The following is a 21,606-nucleotide window of genomic DNA, read 5'->3' as shown; positions in this document are numbered from 1 at the left end:
AAAGTGGTGCAGGGAGGCGAATCGTGAGAATTAAGTAGCCTCACCTCCGCGTCCACTCCGCCATTATTCACCTCAGGCTTCGTGTCATGTCTCCCCACCTGTGCGGGCGTCGCGACTCGTACTATGTGGCACGGGAACTGCACCGCCTGTCCTGACCGCAACCCCTTGCCACCGCCCTAGCTTCTCGCGTCGACCGTCCGCTCATTGGAGTTCAGCAGGACCAGCCGATCATCTCGCCGGAGAAGGAACCCCGATCTGAATTCTAGCAGGGCCGCACCGAGATCTGATGCGAAGTCGCACCAGAGGTGCGAGTCGCCCAGGAGCCGTGTGTCGCACCCCATCCAATCCCACTACCCCTCATTAGTCCTGGCCATGGGCAGCCCGGCCCGACCCGACGCTGCACGCGGGCCGGGCCTGGGCCTACATTTTGAGCCCGAAGGCCTGACTCGGGCCCGCCGTTTTAACGATTTACTGAAAGGGCCCGGCCCAAGGCCCAGCGGGCTTTATCACTTTCGAGCCTAGGTTTTCTACCTCGGGCTTTGGTAGGCCGGCCCGGCAGTTGGCGAGGTATACCCCTCATCCTAGCCGGATTCTAGTGTCGTGTGTCCTTGGAACGAAATTCCAGAGCAAGAACACGAGCAAGGTTGGGTTGGGTTAATCACATGAGCAAGGTTGGGTTAATCGATGGAGTAATTGTTCATTCATCTTCCGATGTCCATCTTCGCTTTGACCGGCACAAACAAGCCTTGCGAACGACAGAAGAAAGTTTGGCCAGAGAGCGAGCCGCCACGTCACCCCACCCTACTCTGCGAGGGGCCAGTCCTACGATCATCCTACCCCTGCCGCCTACGGACGGTACAAGTCACAGTCACCCACCGCAGATAAACTCTCCACACCACCCACAGCTCGACCCAGGCCACTGAAAAGCGGGGCCCGTATCCCGCAAGCCTTTTTACAGACGCGCGGGCCGAGCGTCGCACGGTGACGGCGCATTTTTCTCGGAGAGCAGCACAGTACAGCTTCAGAACGAACTGTCCGGAACGTCACGGTCGCCGGAGCGCGTGGTTCGAAAGCTACCCGTGGCCGCGGGGAGCGTGGCGGGGGCCCACCAGTCAGAGAGGAGGAGCGCCGCCCGGAAGGCAAAATTACCGGAACGCCCCTGCCGCCGAGGACCGCGAGGCCAAAAACCCTGAACCCCGAGGGAGGCAGAGGCAGAGGCAGGGCCCGGGGCAATGCCGTCCATCCGCGCGCTCGTGCGCCTCGCCGCCCCCCACCCGCCGCGCGCCGGCGCGCCGGAAGAGAGCCCCCCGCAGCGGCGTTCCGGCTCCTCCCCCTCCTCCTCGTCGGCCTCGGCGCCCGCCAGGCCGGCGGCGGCGCCGCTGCCGCCGCAGGGCCCGGTGTACCCGCTGCGGGACTTCCCGGGGAGCGAGGCGGCCGCGCTGTGCGGCGCGTTCCGGGACAACGCGCGGTGGCTGCTGGCGCGCTGGGCCCCCGTCGACGCCGCCGGGTCCTCCCCGGGCCCCGCCGCGCGCCGGGCGTTCCTCTCCGACGACCGCACCGGCGCCGTCGTCCCCGTCGTCGCCGTCGAGGTGCCCGCCGCCTCCTCCCCCGCCCCGCTCTGCGGCCTCTGCCGCTGCGCCGGTGAGTGCGCCCCAATCTGTCTCCTCGCGTGCTTCGTTTTCGGCGTGGTGCCCGCGCCCATTCGAGGGCGGTCGGCGGATTCGCGCGGATTCAGGTTTCGGTCGGTCCCGGTAGTTTCTTGATCGCAGTCGATTCGGGCGAACGGATGAGAGCAGAGGGACGATCGAAGCTGCTCTTCCAAATGTTTATTTTCCTTCGTGATTTGGGGAAGAAACGCGGTTTTCCGATTAGATAGACAGATTTTCAGCATTACTTTCTTGGAATTTGTTCATTTTTCGCGTTACTGCAGGCCTGCAACAGCTCGAAATTGCGACCCAAATTCGGCGAACGGATCATAACAATAGCTGCATTTCGCTTCCTGTTCTTGCATCCACAGTCATAGATTGTTTTACCCCGCTTACACATTGCCTGGACCGGACTTGACGGGCTCCATCCAGCCGGTTCAAATTGTTTGGAATCCGCTTCCTGAAATGGCTATGCAGGTTGCAATGATGGCCTCTAGCCCACCAAAGTTTTGTTTCCCATCCTGGAAAAGTGGTGGTTTGCGCATTGATGAGTTGGTTCCCAGTAGTACTATTTTTCTGAACGAGAACAATTTCCTGTCAGGTTGGAGCCACCACTGGGTGTCAAAACGGAGCTACCATTTCATCATCCCGGCGGACGCGGACTGGGACCGGCATTTCGGTACCGACGGGCTGCTTGGGCGCAGCGACCACCTCCTCCATGGCCTCATCCACTGCAATGGCTTTGGCCACCTCTTCGCCCTCCGCGGCCGCGACGGTGGCTCGGCTTTCCTCTCTGGTCATGACATAATGGATATCTGGGATCGCCTCTGCTCTGCTCTCCGTGTCAGGTAACAGATTTTACCAGTACACCTCTTTCCTGTTCAGACATTCCGTTCATATGCACTTGTGTTAATAAGTACCATGACTGCTCAACTGATTAATCTGTATTCTTTGAATGGGCTTCTGAGATGTACATTTAGGAGGGAATGGAGTAAATAATAGAACTTGAAAACCCTTTGCATGTATACAACGATTATGCATACAATGGAGATCGCTGCTTTATTGTTTTCTGAGCTTTGAGAGCCTTCTGTTTCTATGCAGGGCCGTGTCTCTGGTGGATTTTTCTCGGAAGCACTCTATGGACCTCCGCCTCCTGCTCGGTGTGGCAAATGGTGAGACATGGTTCACCCGCTGGGGATACTGCCTCGGCAGGAGATGCTTCAACATGTCTACCTCTGCCTATGCCACTGCTTTGGAATCTCTGGCTTCACTGCATGTTGACCATCTTCGCAGCCGACATGTTCGTCGTGTGGTCACCATCTACCGGCGCCTATCCAACAAGCCTCTGATCACTGTCAGCGAGTTCCTCCGCTGCCTCCTTGACTGGAAACACCATGAAGCACCCCTTTCACCACCTCCTGTGAAGCCATGCTCCCGGCTCCCATTCCTGCTGCCGAGGCCGTGTACGATGAAGAGGAGCCCGCCGTGCAAGCGGTTTGAGGATGTGATTGACCTGCTCCATTGTCGATGGTCCAAGAAGCGTATGCTCAATGCAGCAGAGGTTGTTGTTGAAAAGCTGCTTGAGCATGGAAATGATGCTGAGATGACAAGGCAGGCAGTGCGAGATGCTGCCAGGGTTGAGATCGGCGATACTGGTCTCCTTGACTTTGTCATCAAGTCCCTTGGTGACACCGTTGTTGGCAACCATATTGTGCGCCGTCTTCCCAGCACTGTGACGCGTGTGCTCACGTTCAGCCTTGAGGAATGGGGAGAGCCAGTGCAGATGGATGTTGACGTACAGAACACCCGTCCTGCAGCACCGTGGCCGAGCACAGTGGATGTCGAGCGGGATCTGTGTGCTGTCTACCGGGCAATGGTGGAGGCGCTAAGTGGGGCAGCACAGGCCGTGCTGGACTGCAAGCACTGGGTGAAGTGCTGGGGCCTTGGGGATGAGTCTGACGATCAGCTAAGGTTCCTCGTTGAGTGGCGACCGCAGCCTTGGGAAGCTGCTGAGCTCACACGGCCACTGCCGTCAGGGGAGATCGTTGTGGTGCCAGTCCATACATCGATAGGCGAGCTTATCATCGAGGCAGAGCATGCGCTGAGGGACACGTACTGCTTCTTTGAGGAGTTCCAGGCTGAGTCGCTCGACGGCATTACTGGGGAGAAGTGGGATCCAGTGGTGCTTGGTGGAGCAGAGTCTGGGGACACGATCGGCGTGCATGGCCACGGGGCGGACATGGAGACCGGGCTGCGGTGCGAGGGCGGGCTTGACATGTGGGAAGTGAGGTGCGTGTGCGGTGCGCGGGATGATGACGGCGAGCGCATGGTGGCCTGCGACGCTTGCGATGTATGGCACCACACGCGGTGTGTCGGCATTGCGGACAGCGACGCGGTGCCGCCATTGTTCCTGTGCATACTCTGCGGCGGCGCGCTCCTAGCAGCCGGCCCGATTCTGGAGGAGGCACTAACGCTAGCCAAGTGACCATTCTTTCTCTTTCAGCTGCTCCTGGGCTCACAATGCTCACTGATGGTAGTCTGACGAGGTAAAACCGGTTGCGAAACCTTTTCTCTTGTGTAAAAAGTGCGTTGTTGTGGTATGATTAGTACTTCAACTCAGATGTGGTATGCCAGAAGTTAATGTGTAGAAGTAGCAGATGATGATATGAGGGGATCAGTAGACAGTGGATGTGGGAAATCCCATCCTATCCATGTCGGTTGCTATCATCCGACTGGAAATTTTGTTAGTGCCTGATGCATCACAGAAGATGATATAGCTAGCTAGATGTAAATACATGTTCTGTGATTGTATCTTGTACTGTCTCTGAATCCCTCCCAAGTATTATATACAGACAAATAAAGTCATGTTATGCTGGTGTGCTGTCTGGCTTTCTTGTTTTGTTGACGCTTCCAGCAGGCGTTTCCGCTGTTTGTTGGCTTCATCATGTGTAACGATCTGTTGTATTGCAGCCAAGGAGTTTTACATGGTCGTCTCTCACTCTCGCAACTTTCTCCCATGTTGATGAATGGATGTTGCCTAAGGTTTGGCCGCTCGGGAATCTGAACATCCATGACTTTTTTTTCAGAATTTTTTGAAACATCTAAATTTGAATTTTTTAAGTTGGTACCTGTTTGACACGAGAAAAACATCTAAAACTCCGAGGAGAAGGGAGGAAGGGAGTGTGTTTCTCTCAGACGCCGGGGAAGGAAAACTGAGTATGCGGGCGTGCCAGTGTACCATAGCACACAAAGAAAAATAAATACATTAATCTCATTGGAGAAATAAAATTACATTATCCCGTAAAAAAGGTGCGCTCCGTGGCCTACGGTTGTGGCGATTGTGTGATCTCCTGGTTCCCGGGGCCTCGAAAGGCTCTCAGTTAATTACTCCGGCGGGTTGCTCCGCGGGATACCTCCGATTGAGCTGTGTGGTCGTCTTCGCTTCGCGGTCTCCATGCATGATGATGGTGATGTGTGTTTGGGCGGCGGCAGAGCCCGTGTCCTCGTCGGTACACGCGCCGCAAGTAGCGTGGCCTTTGCGGTGGCCGCGCCTACCCTCGCTGTCGTGCCTCGTCGGTCTTGGCGGCGTTGGAGTAGCTGTTGTCGGGATAGCATGGGTCGTGCTTGTCTTGGACTTCTCGACGACCGGTTGCTTCATCTGGTGTTCAAGGGGCTACGCCTTGCGGGAGTAATAGTTTGGAGAGAAACTGACGCGCGCCCACATCGGCGTGGCCGGGGTGGTTGGCACCTCGTATCGGTTAGACGCCAAGTATTCGGCGGTCCACCAAGACAAAGGGGCTGCCTCATAGGGACGTGAAAAGGTGGCGTCGTAGAGGTTGCGTCGCCTTGGGCTGGTGCAACACCAAAGAGTGACCTGTATGCCGGCGACGTCATGGACTTGTACGTTGGGACCAGTCCACCATGGTGTGTGCGCCTGACTTGATTGGACGACAACTCAATGGAAGTCTGTTTTGTCAAGTACCCACCTGGAGAGCTCGTGGAGAGATAACATCGTAGAGGGCCGCGTCGCCTTGGGCAGGTGCTACACCAAAGGGTGACCTGTACGCCGGCGATGTTGTGAACCTGTACGTTGGGGCATGTACGAAGAGGACCTCTTCGTCGTGGTGGGTGCCTTATCTAAGCTAGACACCATATTCGATGGTCTGCCCAGACAAGGATCGCGTCGAGACCTGTACATCGGTGACCCGTTTCGTCATGGACTTGTCCCAGGCTATATCGTCGTGAGCTCCGGTTCCATCGCACCGTCACCTCCAGGGACCGAGACGCCAGACCCATCCACCATGACCGGAATGCCATGGACATGTGTACCAGAGACCTGTTCGCCATGGACTTCTCCCGGGCTCCATCGTCTGAGCTCCGATCCCGCCATGCCGTTTCCTCGAAGAAGTGTGGTGCAAGACCTGTACGCCGGTGACTTGTTTGCCATGGACCTATGAAAGGATCGATATAGTTGACTAGAGGGGGGGGGGGTGAATAGGCAACTAACACTTTTTAAACTTTTCTTTACCAATTTAAACTTTGCATCAAAGTAGGTTGTCTAGATATGCAACTATGTGAGCAACCTATATGATGCAATAACAACCAACACATAAGCAAGCAAGAGATACAACACAAATAAGCTTGCACAAGTAAAGGCATGAGATAGCCAAGAGTGGAGCCGGTGGAGACGAGGATGTGTTACCGAAGTTCCTTCCTTTTGAGGGGAAGTACGTCTCCGTTAGAGCAGTGTGGAGGCACAATGCTCCCCAAGAAGCCACTAGGGCCGCCGTAATCTCCTCACGCCCTCACACAATGCGAGATGTCGTGATTCCACTATTGGTGCCCTTGAAGGCGGCGACCGAACCTTTACAAACAAGGTTGGGGCAATCTCCACAACTTAATTGGAGGCTCCCAACGACAACACAAAGCTTCACCACAATGGACTATGGCTCCGAGGTGACCTCAACCATCTAGGGTGCTCAAACACCCGAGAGTAACAAGATCCGCTAGGGATTAGTGGGGGGAATCAAATTTTTCTTGGTGGAAGTGTAGATCGGGGCCTTCTCACCCAATCCCGAGCAAATCAACAAGTTTGATTGGCTAGGGAGAGAGATCGGACGAAAATGGAGTTTGGAGCAACAATGGAGGTTACGGTTAGAAGAGGTGAGTCTTCTTGGAGAAGAAGACCCCCTTATATAGTGGGGGGGGGACAAATCCAACCGTTACCCACCACTCAGCCCGCGACCCGCGGAAGTACCGCACCACAGGAGTGGTACTACCGCACGGGCCTGCGGTACTACCGCGGCGGACCACGGTGCTACCGTGGGCGCGGCAGAGCCCGAACCTGAATAAAAGAGCACGGACAAGGCGCGGTAGATCCGCAGGCGTGGTACTACCGCGGCCCCATGCGGCACTACCGCAGGTCAGCCACAGGCCAGGCTCGATAGGCACAGATGTAAAAAATTACATCCGTGACTACCTCCGCTGAGATATTGTCGTGCGAAAATTCGACACGGAACTACCATGACCAGGGTTGCGGTACTACCGTGAAGGGTGCGGAAGTAAAAAAAATACATCCGCCCCTACCTCCAGTCCTGCTGCTATACCTAGCCAGGCGCCACGGTATTACCGCGCCGCAGCACGGTACTATCGCATAGGGCGCGAATGTAAAAAATTACATCCGCGCCTACTACCGCTTGAGCAGCAGCGCCAATCCAGAACTCGTGGTACTACCGCTCGCGAGGAGCGGTACTACCGTGGGAGCCCACGGTACTACCGTGGGAGCCCACGGTACTACCGTGCCGGAGCCCGGTACTACGGCTGGCTCCTACGGTAGTACCGCTCTGAGGAGCAGTACTACCGCTAGCCTGAGAAGAGCAACACGGAGACCTTCATTTCGCAGAGACAAGGTGAGACGAAGGAACACTCCAAAGATCTAGAGGAAAGGCGGTGCAAAAGGGGACGTGTACGTGAGATTCCACCCAAACCTTTCCAAAGCGGACCCCCTCTTAATAGTACGGCTTTCCTACGACTCAACTCCACCAAACCGAACCGTAGAGAAACACCATCTTCAATAATCTTCGAGGGGCATCAAATCGTCTTGTGTTTAGTCGTGATATATCTGAAAAGCTCAATACACATGATTAGTCTGCAAAGGCATTGTCATCAATCACCAAAACTACTGAGGGACACAAATGCTCTTACAATCTCCCCCTTTTTGGTGGATTGATGACAATACGGGATTTGCACAAAGGGAATGAATATAGCATAAGCAAACCCCACATCTCTAAAATATAGACGGGCTCCCCTAGATTCGTGCTAGAGAGTAAAGTGCTTTGGACTGCACGACACGAATACTAGGATCACCACTCCCCCTATATTTTAGAAACAAAGCATATCTAGCAATGGTAAGGCTAACACTAAACAAGACAGTAGATATGAGCACAACATAAATAGCACGATATAGCATAAGCTCAATAAGGTAATAAGCTATGATAGAGTGCATATGTCTTACACCATATGATAAACTTAGTCTCACGAGCACAACCAAACCAAAGCAAATAAGTTCAATGACGGAAAGCAAAGCAAACGACGAAACACACGGCACACGACACGCAAATCCTACTCTCTCTCCCCCTTTGGCATCCAGACACCAAAAAGGCAGAGAGGTCACTGAGGGAGTCCTGGACTAGGGGGTGTCCGGATAGCCGAACTATCATCATTGGCTGGACTCCAAGACTATGAAGATACAAGATTGAAGACTTCGTCCCGTGTCCGGATGGGACTTTCCTTGGCGTGGAAGGCAAGCTTGGAAATACGGATATGTAGATCTCCTACCATTGTAACCGACTCTGTGTAACCCTATCCCTCTTCGCTGTCTATATAAACCGGATGGCTTTAGTCCGTAGGACGAACAACAATCATAACATAGGCTAGCTTCTAGGGTTTAGCCTCCTTGATCTCATGGTAGATCTACTCTTGTAACACACATCATCAATATTAATCAAGCAGGACGTAGGGTTTTACCTCCAGCAAGAGGGCCCGAACCTGGGTAAAACATCGTGTCCCTTGTCTCCTGTTACCATCCGCCTAGACGCACAGTTCGGGACCCCCTACCCGAGATCCGCCGGTTTTGACATAGACATTGGTGCTTTCATTGAGAGTTCCTCTGTGCCGTCACAATCAGGAAGGATGCCTTTTCCCGTCTTTAAAGACGTCGTCGTCGTCAAGGGAGCTTTGGCCGCCGGCCAAACTATCCGGCTAGGTGGTTTTCTTATGACCGCCTGTTCGGCCACCGCTCCGACAATGACCTCTCATGTCATCAAAAGCGATCTTCACGTCAGCTCGGAATTCGCCGAGCAGCTAGATCCGATGGAGCTCTCCTCCATAAACGAGCTCTTGGATCGCATCGCCATCCTAGGAGTCGCTACAGACTACGATCAGATTGGGCTTAAAACCGATCTGAGAGAAATTAACTCTCCCCAGGCTACCCACCACGTTGTTGTGGTAGAGGAACAATGCGGCGACTCTTCTTGTATGTTAAAAACCAGCTATGTCCGGATTCCCGATCCCTCCATGCCGGATTCCCGCGGAGGGACGGATGTCAATCAAATACTGAACCTAAAGTCAGGCATCGGACCAGATTTGTTGGAAAACATCCAACAAACCAAGCTTCCAAATCCGGAAACTTCTTGGCCTTTGAGCCTCAGATCGGGCGGGGTTCCGAATTTAATTCCACCCGTCCACCCAAACATAAGCGATCTATCTCAAATACGGCAAGAGCCTGATGAAACAGTACATCATTACTGGGCCAGATTCCTCCTGGTTATGAACAGGATAAAGGACTGCCGTGAAGAAAGCGCGATTTCAATTTTCTGCAACAATTGCACGGACAAGGGAATCATGAACGCCATAAGTCGTCGCGAAGTTACACGCTTCGCCGACCTAGCGACCATTGTACAAAAATACTGTGCGATGGAGAGTGCCTGGAAAACCAAAAGCAGGTTTTGGGACAATCCGGCCCTGAATACAACCCCAGTCCGAAATAAAAGGGTGCGTCATACTCAAGCACCTGGGTTAAAAACCAAAAAGCAAAAACCCCCTAAAGGGCACGGAACCGTACTGGAGGGATGGCTCAACGGACCCTGCAAAATCCACAATACGGAGGGCGCCACTCCAACACATAGCCTTCGAGCATGTTGGATACTACGGCAGGTGGCCGAAAGTGGCGAAGGCTTTCTAGCCCCGGGCAACCAGCCCAGCAGTACCAGTACGGTATTAACAGTCTTCGAGACTTTCGCATCAAATAACACGCGGAAGCGAACAATCCGCAGCCTCGCCGAAGTCTACCAAGTAGCAACAACAAATCCATGGAGTGACACGGCTATCACCTTCAATGCCAGCGATGAACCTAAATTCCGAACAGCTAGAGCACCAGCCGCATTGGTCCTCAGTCCGATAGTGGACGACTTTCGTCTTACCAAGGTACTCATGGATGGCGGCAGCGGATTAAACCTCATCTACGAGGAAACCCTTCAAAAAATGGAAATTGACTGGAGCCGCATTGAGCGAAGCAGCACAACCTTCAAGGGAATAATCCCTAGTCGAGAAGTACGCTGCACAGGAAAAATCACACTAGACGTAGTGTTCGGCTCGCCGGACAATTACAGGTCCGAAGAGGTCACGTTCCAAGTGGCCCCATTCGGCAGCGGATATCACGCCTTGGTAGGGCGAGAGGCATTCACAATCTTCCAAGCTATACCCCATTACGGGTACATGAAGCTCAAAATGCCCGGGCCCAATGGAATAATCACTCTCACCAGTGATCCAGATATAGCACTCCGCGCTGAAAGTAAGACAACCGCACTGGCCCTAGAGGCATTATCCGAAGCCCTAGCGGCAGAGGAACTCACTGCGCTGCGCTCCACGGTGGATAGGGACGATGTGATACTCGATAAAAGGTCTAAGTCCACCTCTTTTAAACCAGCGGACGAAGTAGTCAAATTCCAGGTCCATCCAACGGACCCCACAAAGACAGCCTCCATCGGGGCACAATTGAATCCTGATGTAGAAGCCGCACTACGGGAATTCCTTCGGGAAAATTGGGACATTTTCGCCTGGCACCCTTCAGATATGCCAGGAATCCCACGCAGGCTGGCAGAACACAGCCTAAACATCCTAAAAGGATTCAAGCCAGTCAAACAGGCTCTTCGGTGATTTTCCGAACCCAAAAGACAGGCAATGGGAGAGGAGCTAGCCAAACTCTTAGAAGCCGGATTCATCAGAGATATAAAACATCCGTACTGGCTAGCCAACCTGGTAATGGTACCAAAAAAGGACAAATCCTGGCGCCTTTGTGTCGATTTCAAAGACCTTAACAAGGCCTGTCCAAAGGACCCTTTCCCTCTCCCTCGCATCGACCAAATCATCGATGCTACCGCAGGGCACGATTCATTGTGCTTCCTCGACGCATACTCCGGATACCATCAAATCAAGATGGCGGAAAAAGACCAGGCCGCAACGGCATTTATTACTCCATACGGACCATTCTGCTTCAACACAATGCCCTTCGGACTCAAAAACACCGGCGCAACATATCAGCGCATGATTCAGACATGTCTGGCCACCCAGATAGGCAAAACAGTAGAGGCATACGTAGACGATGTGGTCGTCAAGACCAAACACGTCGGAACTCTAGTAGACGACTTGAGGGTGACATTCGACAACCTCCGAGCATATGACATTAAGCTCAACCCGGAAAAATGTGTTTTCGGCGTACCAGCCGGAAAGCTCTTGGGCTTCATTGTATCCGGTAGAGGAATTGAAGCAAACCCAGCCAAGATCCGAGCTCTGTCACAATTGGATATCCCAAAAGACCTCAAGCAAATACAAAAACTAAATAGATGCGTGGCGGCTCTAAGTCGCTTCATCTCCCGTTTGGGAGAAAAGGCACTGCCCCTCTATCGCCTCCTCCGGCGCACCGAACATTTCGAATGGACGGATGCTGCCACGGCCGGACTCGAAGAAATTAAGGCCGTATTGGCAACAAATCCGGTCCTGGCCGTGCCCAACCTGGGCGAACCGATGTTATTATATATCGCAGCAACACATCAAGTTGTCAGCGCGGTACTCGTCGTCGACCGAGAAACAGAAGGGCACAAATTCCCTCTTCAAAAACCAGTGTACTACATATCCACTGTCTTAACTCCATGCAAGTCCCGGTACCCACACTATCAAAAGATAGCGTATGCGGTGTTCATGGCATCTCGGAAGCTGCGACACTACTTTCAAGAGTGTTCCATAACGGTGGCCTCCGAAGTACCTCTCAACGACATTATAAACAATCGCGATGCGACGGGCATGATTGCAAAATGGGCCATTGAGCTCTTACCATTTGACATAACCTACAAACCATGGCGAGCTATCAAGTCGCAAGTTCTGGCTGACTTCATCGCCGAATCGACCGAAGCCGAACTCCCTAAAGAGTACGGCGCATACTCCAATTGGATCATGCATTTCGACGGCTCCAAAATGTTGGCTGGCTTGGGGGCTGGTATCGTCTTGACGTCCCCAACCGGAGACACAATCAATACGTGCTTCAAATAATGTACACAGACTCCAACAATGCAGCCGAATACGAGGCCCTTCTACATGGCCTCCGGATGGCAATCTCCATGGGTATTCAATGCCTAGAGGTGCGCGGGGATTCAAACCTCGCAATATCCCAAGTAAATGGAGACTTTGACGCCAAGGATCCGAAAATGGCAGCCTACCGTAAAGCCGTCCTAAAAATGTCAGCCCGGTTCGAAGGACTCGAATAAAACCATGTAACCCGGGATAATAACCAGGCAGCAGACGTGTTGGCATGCAGCGGCGCAAAACGCGACGCCGTCCCTCCAAACATCTTCCTGGAGCGGCTCTTTAAGCCATCCATATTATGGGAAGAGGAGTCCGTAAATAACAATCCGGAACCAACTGCATCACCTAACACAGAACATTCTGACACAATCGGTGGCTCAGCCAATGAAATAACAGATTCATCCCACGAAATACTGACAGTAATTGCCCCGTGGACAGAACCATTCCTAGCCTACTTAATCAGGCAGGAACTTCCCGAAGACCAAAACGAGGCCCGTTGCATAGTTTGGCGATCTAAAGCCTACAAGGTCCATGAGGGAGAACTTTATAAGAAAAGCACAACCGGAGTCCTTCAAAGGTGTATCTCCGAAGAGGAAGGGCGAAATCTCCTGGCTGAAATTCACGCCGGACTCGGCGGGCACCACGCCGCCGCCCGGGCCCTTGTAGGCAAGGCCTTCCGTACAGGATTTTATTGGCCGACCGCCCGGGCAGATGCTCAGGACTTAGTCCAACGATGCGTCGGTTGCCTGCTCTTTGCTAATCAGAGCCACATGCCACCCACCGCCCTCAAAACTATACCCATCACTTGGCCGTTCGCGGTCTGGGGGCTTGACATGGTTGGACCCCTTAAAGGGGGAACCCACAAGCACAAATACTTATTGGTCATGGTGGATAAATTCACCAAATGGATAGAGGCCAAGCCGGTTAAAACGGCAGAATCCGGACCTGTGATAGACTTCATATCCGGGGTAGTACACCGTTTTGGCGTCCCCCACAGCATCATCACTGATAACGGCATGAATTTCACGGCCGACGAGGTGAAACTCTGGTGCAAAAACATGGGCATCAAGCTCGACTATGCTTCAGTCTACCACCCTCAAACTAACGGTCAAGTGGAACGAGCAAATGGTCTAATCATGAGCGGCATCAAACCCAGATTAGTGCGGTCCCTCATGGAACCTAACACGCACTGGGTAGAGGAGCTCGACTCCGTACTCTGGGGGCTGCGGACCACGCCAAACCGCACAACCGGATTCACACCATTTTTTATGGTATACGGCGCTGAGGCAGTTTTGCCCTGCGATATAATTCATGACTCACCTCGCGTGCGCATGTACGAGGAAAGAGAAGCCGAGTTGGATCGGCAGGATAGTTTGGACGCTTTAGAGGAGGAGCGCGACGTGGCAAAATCCCGTTCCGCATTCTATCAACAGCAGGCTCGAAGATATCAAAGCAGGGAAGTACGGGCCAAAACTTACAATGTTGGCGAGCTAGTTCTACGCCTGCCGGACAAGAAAAAGGACAAACTTAAGCCCAAATGGGAAGGTCCCTTCATCATCGACCAAGTCCTTACCGGCAGTGCATACCGTCTATGCAACGCATCTGACAACCGACTCGAGCCAAACCCATGGAACGCAGCCCGTCTCCAAAGATTTTACGCCTAGCGCCGGACTCAGGGTTCGTTTCCTTCCTCCGTCCACCTTTCATATTTTTTTCACTGTCTTTGCTTTCCGTCCTTTTTCCTCCCCTCTTCAGTACAAGCCTCTTGAGGGCTGATCTGCGCTTTGTTCGCACTCACTCGATGTGCTACTCGCACTCGTTATACCTGGGGGCTTCTTTAACAGAAGCTTATTTATATGGGCTTCATGCCCAACACATGTGTCACACTTCCGCATGTACCTTTTGATCACCATTATATGCATCGATATGACTTAAGTTTTGGCCAAGCCGGGTTGCCTGGCTCCTATGCTTACCCCTACGTTCCCGATTGTTCGGCTAGGAGGTATAGGGAGCACCTCTGCGATTGTTACTGCCGGGTCAGCCGGATGTGTACCTCAGACTGGGTGAAGCCGAAGGCTAGCGTTCTTAAGGGAATATTCGGTCGGTGACCTGAAAGATGATTTATTACTTACCTATTTATCTGCCCCCAGATGCTTTTTCTGCTATTTTCACAGTCCGGACATGCACTTTAGGGCATGCCTCCCAGGGAAAGGAACCCTTAACGGAACTATTCTCCCTGGAAGATGTTTCTTACTAACCATGTAATATAACATAGCTAGTTGGGCACTTGTCTGATAAAGCAATTATGACCCCTACGTCTTGTCTCCATGCATGCGCCGGTTCTTTTATAACCGCAAGGGTATTCACACACACTCCGGACTGTTGGGTCCCGAGGTTGAAGCGAAAAGGTCCGCAAAGACAAACGATCTACAATCCGGCTAGAAGGCATTTTACATGTCATTTTAAAATTACATCGTCAAACTGACTGATTGTACTCCTCTTCAATCCCATCTAACAGGCTGTCTAATTTACAGTCATGTTGGGAATATTTCGCGGCCAACTCTACTTGGCCGTACATCAGGCTCACAGGGATCTCCTTCCCATCGGGCCCCACAGGTCCGACCTCGGCCATGTGGTTTGGGTCAGCCTTCGGGTACCGCGTCTTCACCATGGCCCAGGCCTCCCTGGCGCCTTGACGGCAGGCCGATATCTTCCATAGACGGAGACGCCGCCGTACTCCCTAAAGCTTCTCAGGAAGCCCTCCAAGACCCTCGGGTAGGGAGACGGAAGGCCATAAGGCCCGAATGACGCTGCTCATCGCCTGCCGAACACGTTCGTGCAGTTGCAGCAGCTCGGGAAGAGGGTCTCCCGTGGAACCAAGCATCTCCTCCGCCGGACGACCCGTGAGCACGCCTACAGACACATTTCCGTCAATCGACTTCCTCGCCGAACTCTTCTTTTCAAAAGAGTTTGCTCAAGCACTTACTATAAATGCCGCGACGAAGCCGCCGATTCTCCTTTACCGAGTTAGACAGCTGGACCCGAACATCTTTTAGTTCTTTGCCCAGCTGGGTGTTGGCATCTTGGAGTTTGTTCCTCTCCTGCTGCACCCTCATAAGCACCCTCTCACCGGCCTTCAACTGGCGCAACAGATGTTGCTTGTCCGGATCTAGTCCGGCACCCTCTGCAATATTATTGTCAGACTATACACACACGCCGCACTTCATAAACTACTTCTTTTCAAAATATGAATTACCAGAGGGGGTCTCCGTGGCTCCCCCGGCAGCGGCTAGTGTGGCCTCAAGTTGGGCCTTGCATTCTTGAAGCTCCTGGGACAGGTGGGAATTCTTCTCGGTAAGATCCTGCATAACAAATGATCCTTAAATCAGTTAGTTTAACTATTTTAAGTCTCGGGGGCTACTGGCATATATAACTATTAAAATTCCTCACCCGTATGTCTTTTACATACTGCTCCGTGGCTCTGGTTAAACCATCTTGAGCAGCACGGAGGTGCATGTCTCCCGCATTAAAGGCATTCAATGCCTCTGGGGAGAAACACGCGTTGCGAAGAACTGTCCGACGGCGCTTGTGATTCATGACGCTCTCTACCTCAGACCTGGTGGCGGACAACCTGTCGGCATCCTCCGTTGGAGGAGCATCCGGCTCGCGCCTTGCGCTCGCCTCCCCCTCCGAACCAAGTGTTGGAGCCTGGCTGGCGGAGGCTTGGTTGGCACCCTCTCCGGACTCAGTCCGGCGAGTGCTCTTTCTCCTGGAAGAATCATGAGCATTAATATACCTCCCAGGAGTCTTTCCCTTAAAAGACAATGGTGCACCATACCTTTGCGGCGATGTTTCGATTCGCGCCGCACTCCTCTTCTGCCTGCTAGGCCGCACTGACCTCGTTTGGTTAGTCGCCGCGGGCTCGGCTTCCCGCCGTAAAGGCACCTCCTGCGAAGCACCATTGGTACACGGTGGTCAGAAATAAGCATTAAAAAGTAACAGTGTCAGGACTTCGGTCGTACTCACCTGGGAAGCCGGACATAAACCGGGGTAGTCAACCGTAATGGCGACTAAAGCATTGTCTATGCTGAGCTGGTGGAACACCCCGTCAATCAAATCCACCTTTATGTTCGGATCCTCTTCGGAGGCCGGATCAAAGGATCTTCCCAGATCCTCGGGTTGTGGAGTTGAGCTTTCTATGCCCTCCACATCCCGGCGTAGTTCCTGCGTCGAAATCATAAAGTAAGACACTTATCTTTGAAAGCACGGATCAGATATATAAGCATCCACTTACCCAGCTCCGAGGGTTATTCATGGAGAATCCATTCAATGGATTCGTGCGGAGGAAGTCCTCCTTCTCCCCCTTGTACAAGCCGGACAGGATCTTCACCAGATCGGCGGCCGATCCCGGCCCCGTGCGGCCATGACGGGTGGCGTCATTCTCCCCGTTGAAATCCCACATGGGGTGGCTCCTATATTGGAGCCGCTGCACCCCTCGCATAATGCATGTGGCCATGACTCCAATCATGGTTAATCCGGAATGGGCTAGTAACCGTATCCGGCCCATCAGATAGTGGACGCTCCTGTCATCTTCCCATTGAGGGCTCCGTGGGCACCAACTCAGGCGTTTCTTCAGAGGAGCGTTGCTAAACTCTGGGAGGCCGATCCGAACTGGATCCAGTAGCGGGGCGTCTTCCATATAGAACCACTCCGAAGGCCAGTCTTCAGACGCCTTCTTCGGGGTTCCGGATAGGTATCCGGTCCCGGCGATGCGCCATATTTCAGCTCCGCCCACTTGATATATCGACCCCTCGTGAGAATGGGGTACGAGGCAAAACAACCTCTTCCACAGCGCAAAATGGGGCTCGATGCCCAAGAACAGCTCGCAAAGAGCTACAAAGCCCGCGATGTGCAAAATGGAGGCAGGCGTGAGGTGGTGAAGTTGGAGTCCATAGAACTCCAGGAGCCCCCGGAGAAACGGATGTATGGGAAATCCGAGTCCCCTTTTTAAGTAGGGGATGAAGCATACCCACTCTCCTTTGGGGAGATTGGGGACGCTCTCCGCCTGCTTCCCACCCTTGTAGGTGGCCAGTCCGGCTCGAACTGGAACCATAAAGGCTGGGGGAAGGTATCCCTCTGCTTGGAGCGTCACTAACTCGCTATGCGGGACTGAGCATCTCCTCCAATCTCCTGGCTGAGGACTGGGAGCGTGAGAAGAGGAGCCGCGTCGACTATCCATGATGGAATGGATTTTTTGTCAGATGCGCCTCGATGAATACTTGCGGAAGGAGGATGGTATGATTTGGATCTGGATCCTCGCCTCTCTTGGGGGTAAAACGTAAGAATACCCTGGCTTTTCGCATTCGTACAACACGTGGAAGAAGGCCATTATTGGACATGGAAGCCAAGGAGCGCAACATTTATGAAGCAACCAGACACTATCCGGCAAACACATGGAGCGTGAAGGAGAACCCGCCTTGCAAACGCCGAAGACAACATACACGCCGGACTCGTCGTCATTGAAGCCTGGTTCGGGGGCTACTGAGGGAGCCCTGGACTAGGGGGTGTCCGGATAGCCGAACTATCATCATTGGCCGAACTTCAAGACTATGAAGATACAAGATTGAAGACTTCGTCCCGTGTCCGGATGGGACTTTCCTTGGCGTGGAAGGCAAGCTTGGCAATACAGATATGTAGATCTCCTACCATTGTAACCGACTCTGTGTAACCCTAGCCCTCTTTGGTGGCTATATAAACCGGATGGCTTTAGTCCATAGGACGAACAACAATCATACCATAGGCTAGCTTCTAGGGTTTAGCCTCCTTGATCTCGTGGTAGATCTACTCTTGTAACACACATCATCAATATTAATCAAGCAGGACGTAGGGTTTTACCTCCATCAAGAGGGCCCGAACCTGGATAAAACATCGTGTCCCTTGTCTCCTGTTACCATCCGCCTAGACGCACAGTTCGGGACCCCCTACCCAAGATCCGCCGGTTTTGACACCGACAGTCACCTACAAAAAAGGTGGTAGCTCAGGCGAAAAACGACTCGTCGTCGCCAGACTCCGCAGCAGGAACATACTCCTCCTCTGAATCGGTCCACTGGTAGCCCTGCTTCGCCATCCAGGCAGCCTCGGGGGTGATGTGTGAAAGCACAAGTGCTCCCTAGGTGGTTTTGGTAATTAATGTCAACATATCTCTTGTTGGACTAACACTTTTATCTAGTATTTTTTAGACAAGTTCAACAGTGGAGTGGCATGGACTAAAGGATGTGGGAACTCCTTCAAGATGCTAAGGACAAAGGATTGGCTCAAGCTTAAAGCTCAAGACTCTTCATTTTATATTTTAGTGATCCAAGATCACATTGAGTCTATAGGGAAAGCCAATACTATCAAGGAGGGATGAGGTGTTGCTTAATGAGCCTCTTGCTTCATGTGCTTAGTGATATGCTCCAAAACCCTCAACTACTTTCTCACATCCACAAATGACCTAAACCTAAAGCCAAAATTGGTCACACCGATTCTTCCTATCTGGCGCCACCGAGTTTGGATGTCTTAGCCACTGCCACAAACCCTAGGCAAATCAGTCTCACCGATAGGGATCTCGGTCTCACCGAGATGAGATTGTAATCTCTCTGTGTATGTCCATTATCAAAATCGGTCTTACCGAGTTTGAGCAATCGGTCCTACCAAGATTACAATGCAAACTCGTTGGTTAACTTATTATCCAAATCGGTCCCACCGAGTTTGAGTAATCGGTCCCACCGAGTTTGCCTGGCCAACTCTCTGGTTAGCTAATTACCAAAATCGGTCTTACCGAGTTTGTGTAATCGGTCTCACAGAGATTACGTTATGCCCTAACCCTAATCATATCGGTCCTACCGAGTTGCATTTTCGGTCCCACCAAAATTCCTAACGGTCACATTGTTTGCTAAATCGGTCTGACCGAGTTTATTGATTCGGTCCCACCGAGATTGGTAAATCGTGTGTAATTGTTAGATTTTGTGTGGAGGCTATATATACCCCTCCACCTCCTCTTCATTCGTGGAGAGAGCCATCAGAACAAGTCTACACTTCCAGCATCCTATTTCTGAGAGAGAACTACCTACTCATGTGTTGAGGCCAAGATATTCCATTCCTACCATGTGAATCTTGATCTCTAGCCTTCCCCAAGTTGCTTTCCACTCAAATCTTCTTTCCACCAGATCCAAATCCTATGAGAGAGAGTTGAGTGTTGGGGAGACTATCATTTGAAGCACAAGAGCAAGGAGTTCATCATCAACGCACCATTTGTTACTTCTTGGAGAGTGGTGTCTCCTAGATTGGCTAGGTGTCACTTGGGAGCCTCCGACAAGATTGTGGAGTTGAACCAAGGAGTTGGTAAGGGCAAGGAGATCGCCTACTTCGTGAAGATCTACCGCTAGTGAGGCAAGTCCTTCATGGGCGACGGCCATGGTGGGATAGACAAGGTTGCTTCTTCGTGGACCCTTCTTGGGTGGAGCCCTCCGTGGACTCGCGCAACTGTTACCCTTCGTGGGTTGAAGTCTCCATCAACGTGGATGTACGATAGCACCACCTATCGGAACCATGCCAAAAACATCCGTGTCTCCAATTGCGTTTGAATCCTCCAAAACCCTTCCCTTTACATTTTTGCAAGTTGCATGCTTTACTTTCCGCTGCTCATATACTCTTTGCATGCTTGCTTGCTATGTGATGTGAATGTTAAATTTGTGCCTAAACTCCACTTAAACTTAAAAAGGCTAAAAACTGCAACTTTTGTACTTAGTGTCTAATCACCCCCCTCTAGACACCTCTTCTCAAGGTCCTACAAGTGGTATCAGAGCATTGGTCTCCATTGCTTTGGTTTAATCACCATTGGAGGAAGATGGATGAGTCTACTTTGGGGAGTCTTAGACATAGAGTGCCTATTCTTGATGGAGAGTATTTTCATGAGTGGAAAAATGAGATGCTTGTAATTTTCAATCAATATCATTTGAACAAGTACATTGCTAGTCCTTGTGCACCTTGTGTTGATCCTATGCATCCTACCCTTGATGAGTCTATTGACATGATTAGGAATGTTAGAACTGTTAATCTTATCACTAGAGGCTTGCCTAGAAACTTGATTATAAAACTGCCTACTCTTGAGTGTGCCTACACTATATGGACATTTCTTAAGGAACGATTTCCTGATTATTCTTTGAAAAATCTTGATGAAATTCTTCATAAGTCTGTTGCCTTGAGTAAGATGAATACTAGTGATCCTATGTTTGGTGATCGTTTATTTGAGCTTACAAATCTTATGCGTGCCAAAGGAAATGTTGGAATTATTAGCGATATTATTTCCGAAGCCACTAGAATTCATAAGCAAGATTATTGTCAAACTCATACTAATGAATCACTCTCACTAGGAATTGATCCACCACATGAAGATGTTGAACATGGATACTATGATGAGGATGAGGATGATGACTTTGATCTTGATGATGCAATGAGACATTTTGGTCTTATGGCAAATCTTCGGGGATATATGTCAGGAGGAAAGGAATGGGTTCTTGATAGTGGATGTACCGATCACATGACCGGAGATAAAGACATGTTTCGTGAGCTTGCTGATAATGATAGTCCTCGAAAGTATGTCACTTTCGGTGACAACTCAAAGGGTAAGGTGGTTGGCCTCGGTAAGGTGGCCATCTCACATGATAGCTCCATACAAAATGTCATGCTCATTGAATCTCTTGGATACAACTTACTTTCAGTATCTAGACTTGCTGACTTTGGTTTCAATGTCTTATTTACTGAAGTTGATTGCCAAGTGTTTCGTCGAGACAATCATAAAATGGTCTTTACCGGCATACGTAGAGATGATCTATACATTGTTGATTTCACTAAAAAGGCCCAACCTAAAACTTGCTTCATTGCTAAATCCCAAAAAGGTTGGTTATGGCATAGACGACTAGGTCACATTGGCATGAGAAACCTGTTGGGGAACATAGTAATTTCAAAAAAATTCCTACGTACACGCAAGATCATGGTGATGACATAGCAACGAGAGGGGAGAGTGTTGTCCACGTACCCTCGTAGACCATAAGCGGAAGCGTTATGACAATGTGGTTGATGTAGTCGTACGTCTTCACGATCCGACCGATCCAAGTACCGAACGTACGGCACCTTCGAGTTCAGCACACGTTCAGCTCGATGACGATCCCCAGGCTCCGATCCAGCAAAGCTTCGGGGATGAGTTCCGTCATCACGACGGCGTGGTGACGATGATGATGCTCTACCGGCGTAGGGCTTCGCCTAAACTCCGCGACGATAT

General features: G+C 51.7%; 1 protein-coding gene across 1 annotated transcript; it reads left to right on the top strand.

Moving 5' to 3' along the window:
• The first annotated feature begins 1,189 nt into the window (after positions 1-1,189).
• On the top strand, positions 1,190-4,954 carry LOC123090875 (PHD finger protein MALE MEIOCYTE DEATH 1). The gene is made up of 3 exons (XM_044512231.1): positions 1,190-1,641; positions 2,248-2,494; positions 2,748-4,954. Exons 1-3 carry the CDS (start codon positions 1,233-1,235, stop codon positions 4,129-4,131), a joined length of 2,040 nt encoding a protein of 679 aa, XP_044368166.1. The 5' UTR covers positions 1,190-1,232; the 3' UTR covers positions 4,132-4,954.
• The last annotated feature ends 16,652 nt before the right edge of the window (positions 4,955-21,606 follow it).

The sequence above is a fragment of the Triticum aestivum genome, chromosome 4B (assembly GCF_018294505.1).
Source record: "Triticum aestivum cultivar Chinese Spring chromosome 4B, IWGSC CS RefSeq v2.1, whole genome shotgun sequence".
Classification (NCBI taxonomy): Eukaryota; Viridiplantae; Streptophyta; class Magnoliopsida; order Poales; family Poaceae; genus Triticum; species Triticum aestivum.
This window is presented reverse-complemented; position numbering and strand designations above follow the sequence as displayed.

What these genes read in the sequence shown, in the direction of transcription:
- LOC123090875 (XM_044512231.1), top strand. Translation starts at nt 1,233, where the DNA reads ATGCCGTCCATCCGCGCGCTCGTGCGCCTCGCCGCCCCCCACCCGCCG. An exon ending in CGGCCTCTGCCGCTGCGCCG is followed by an intron (nt 1,642 to 2,247) that starts GTGAGTGCGCCC and finishes ATTTCCTGTCAG; the next exon opens with GTTGGAGCCACCACTGGGTG. An exon ending in TGCTCTGCTCTCCGTGTCAG is followed by an intron (nt 2,495 to 2,747) that starts GTAACAGATTTT and finishes GTTTCTATGCAG; the next exon opens with GGCCGTGTCTCTGGTGGATT.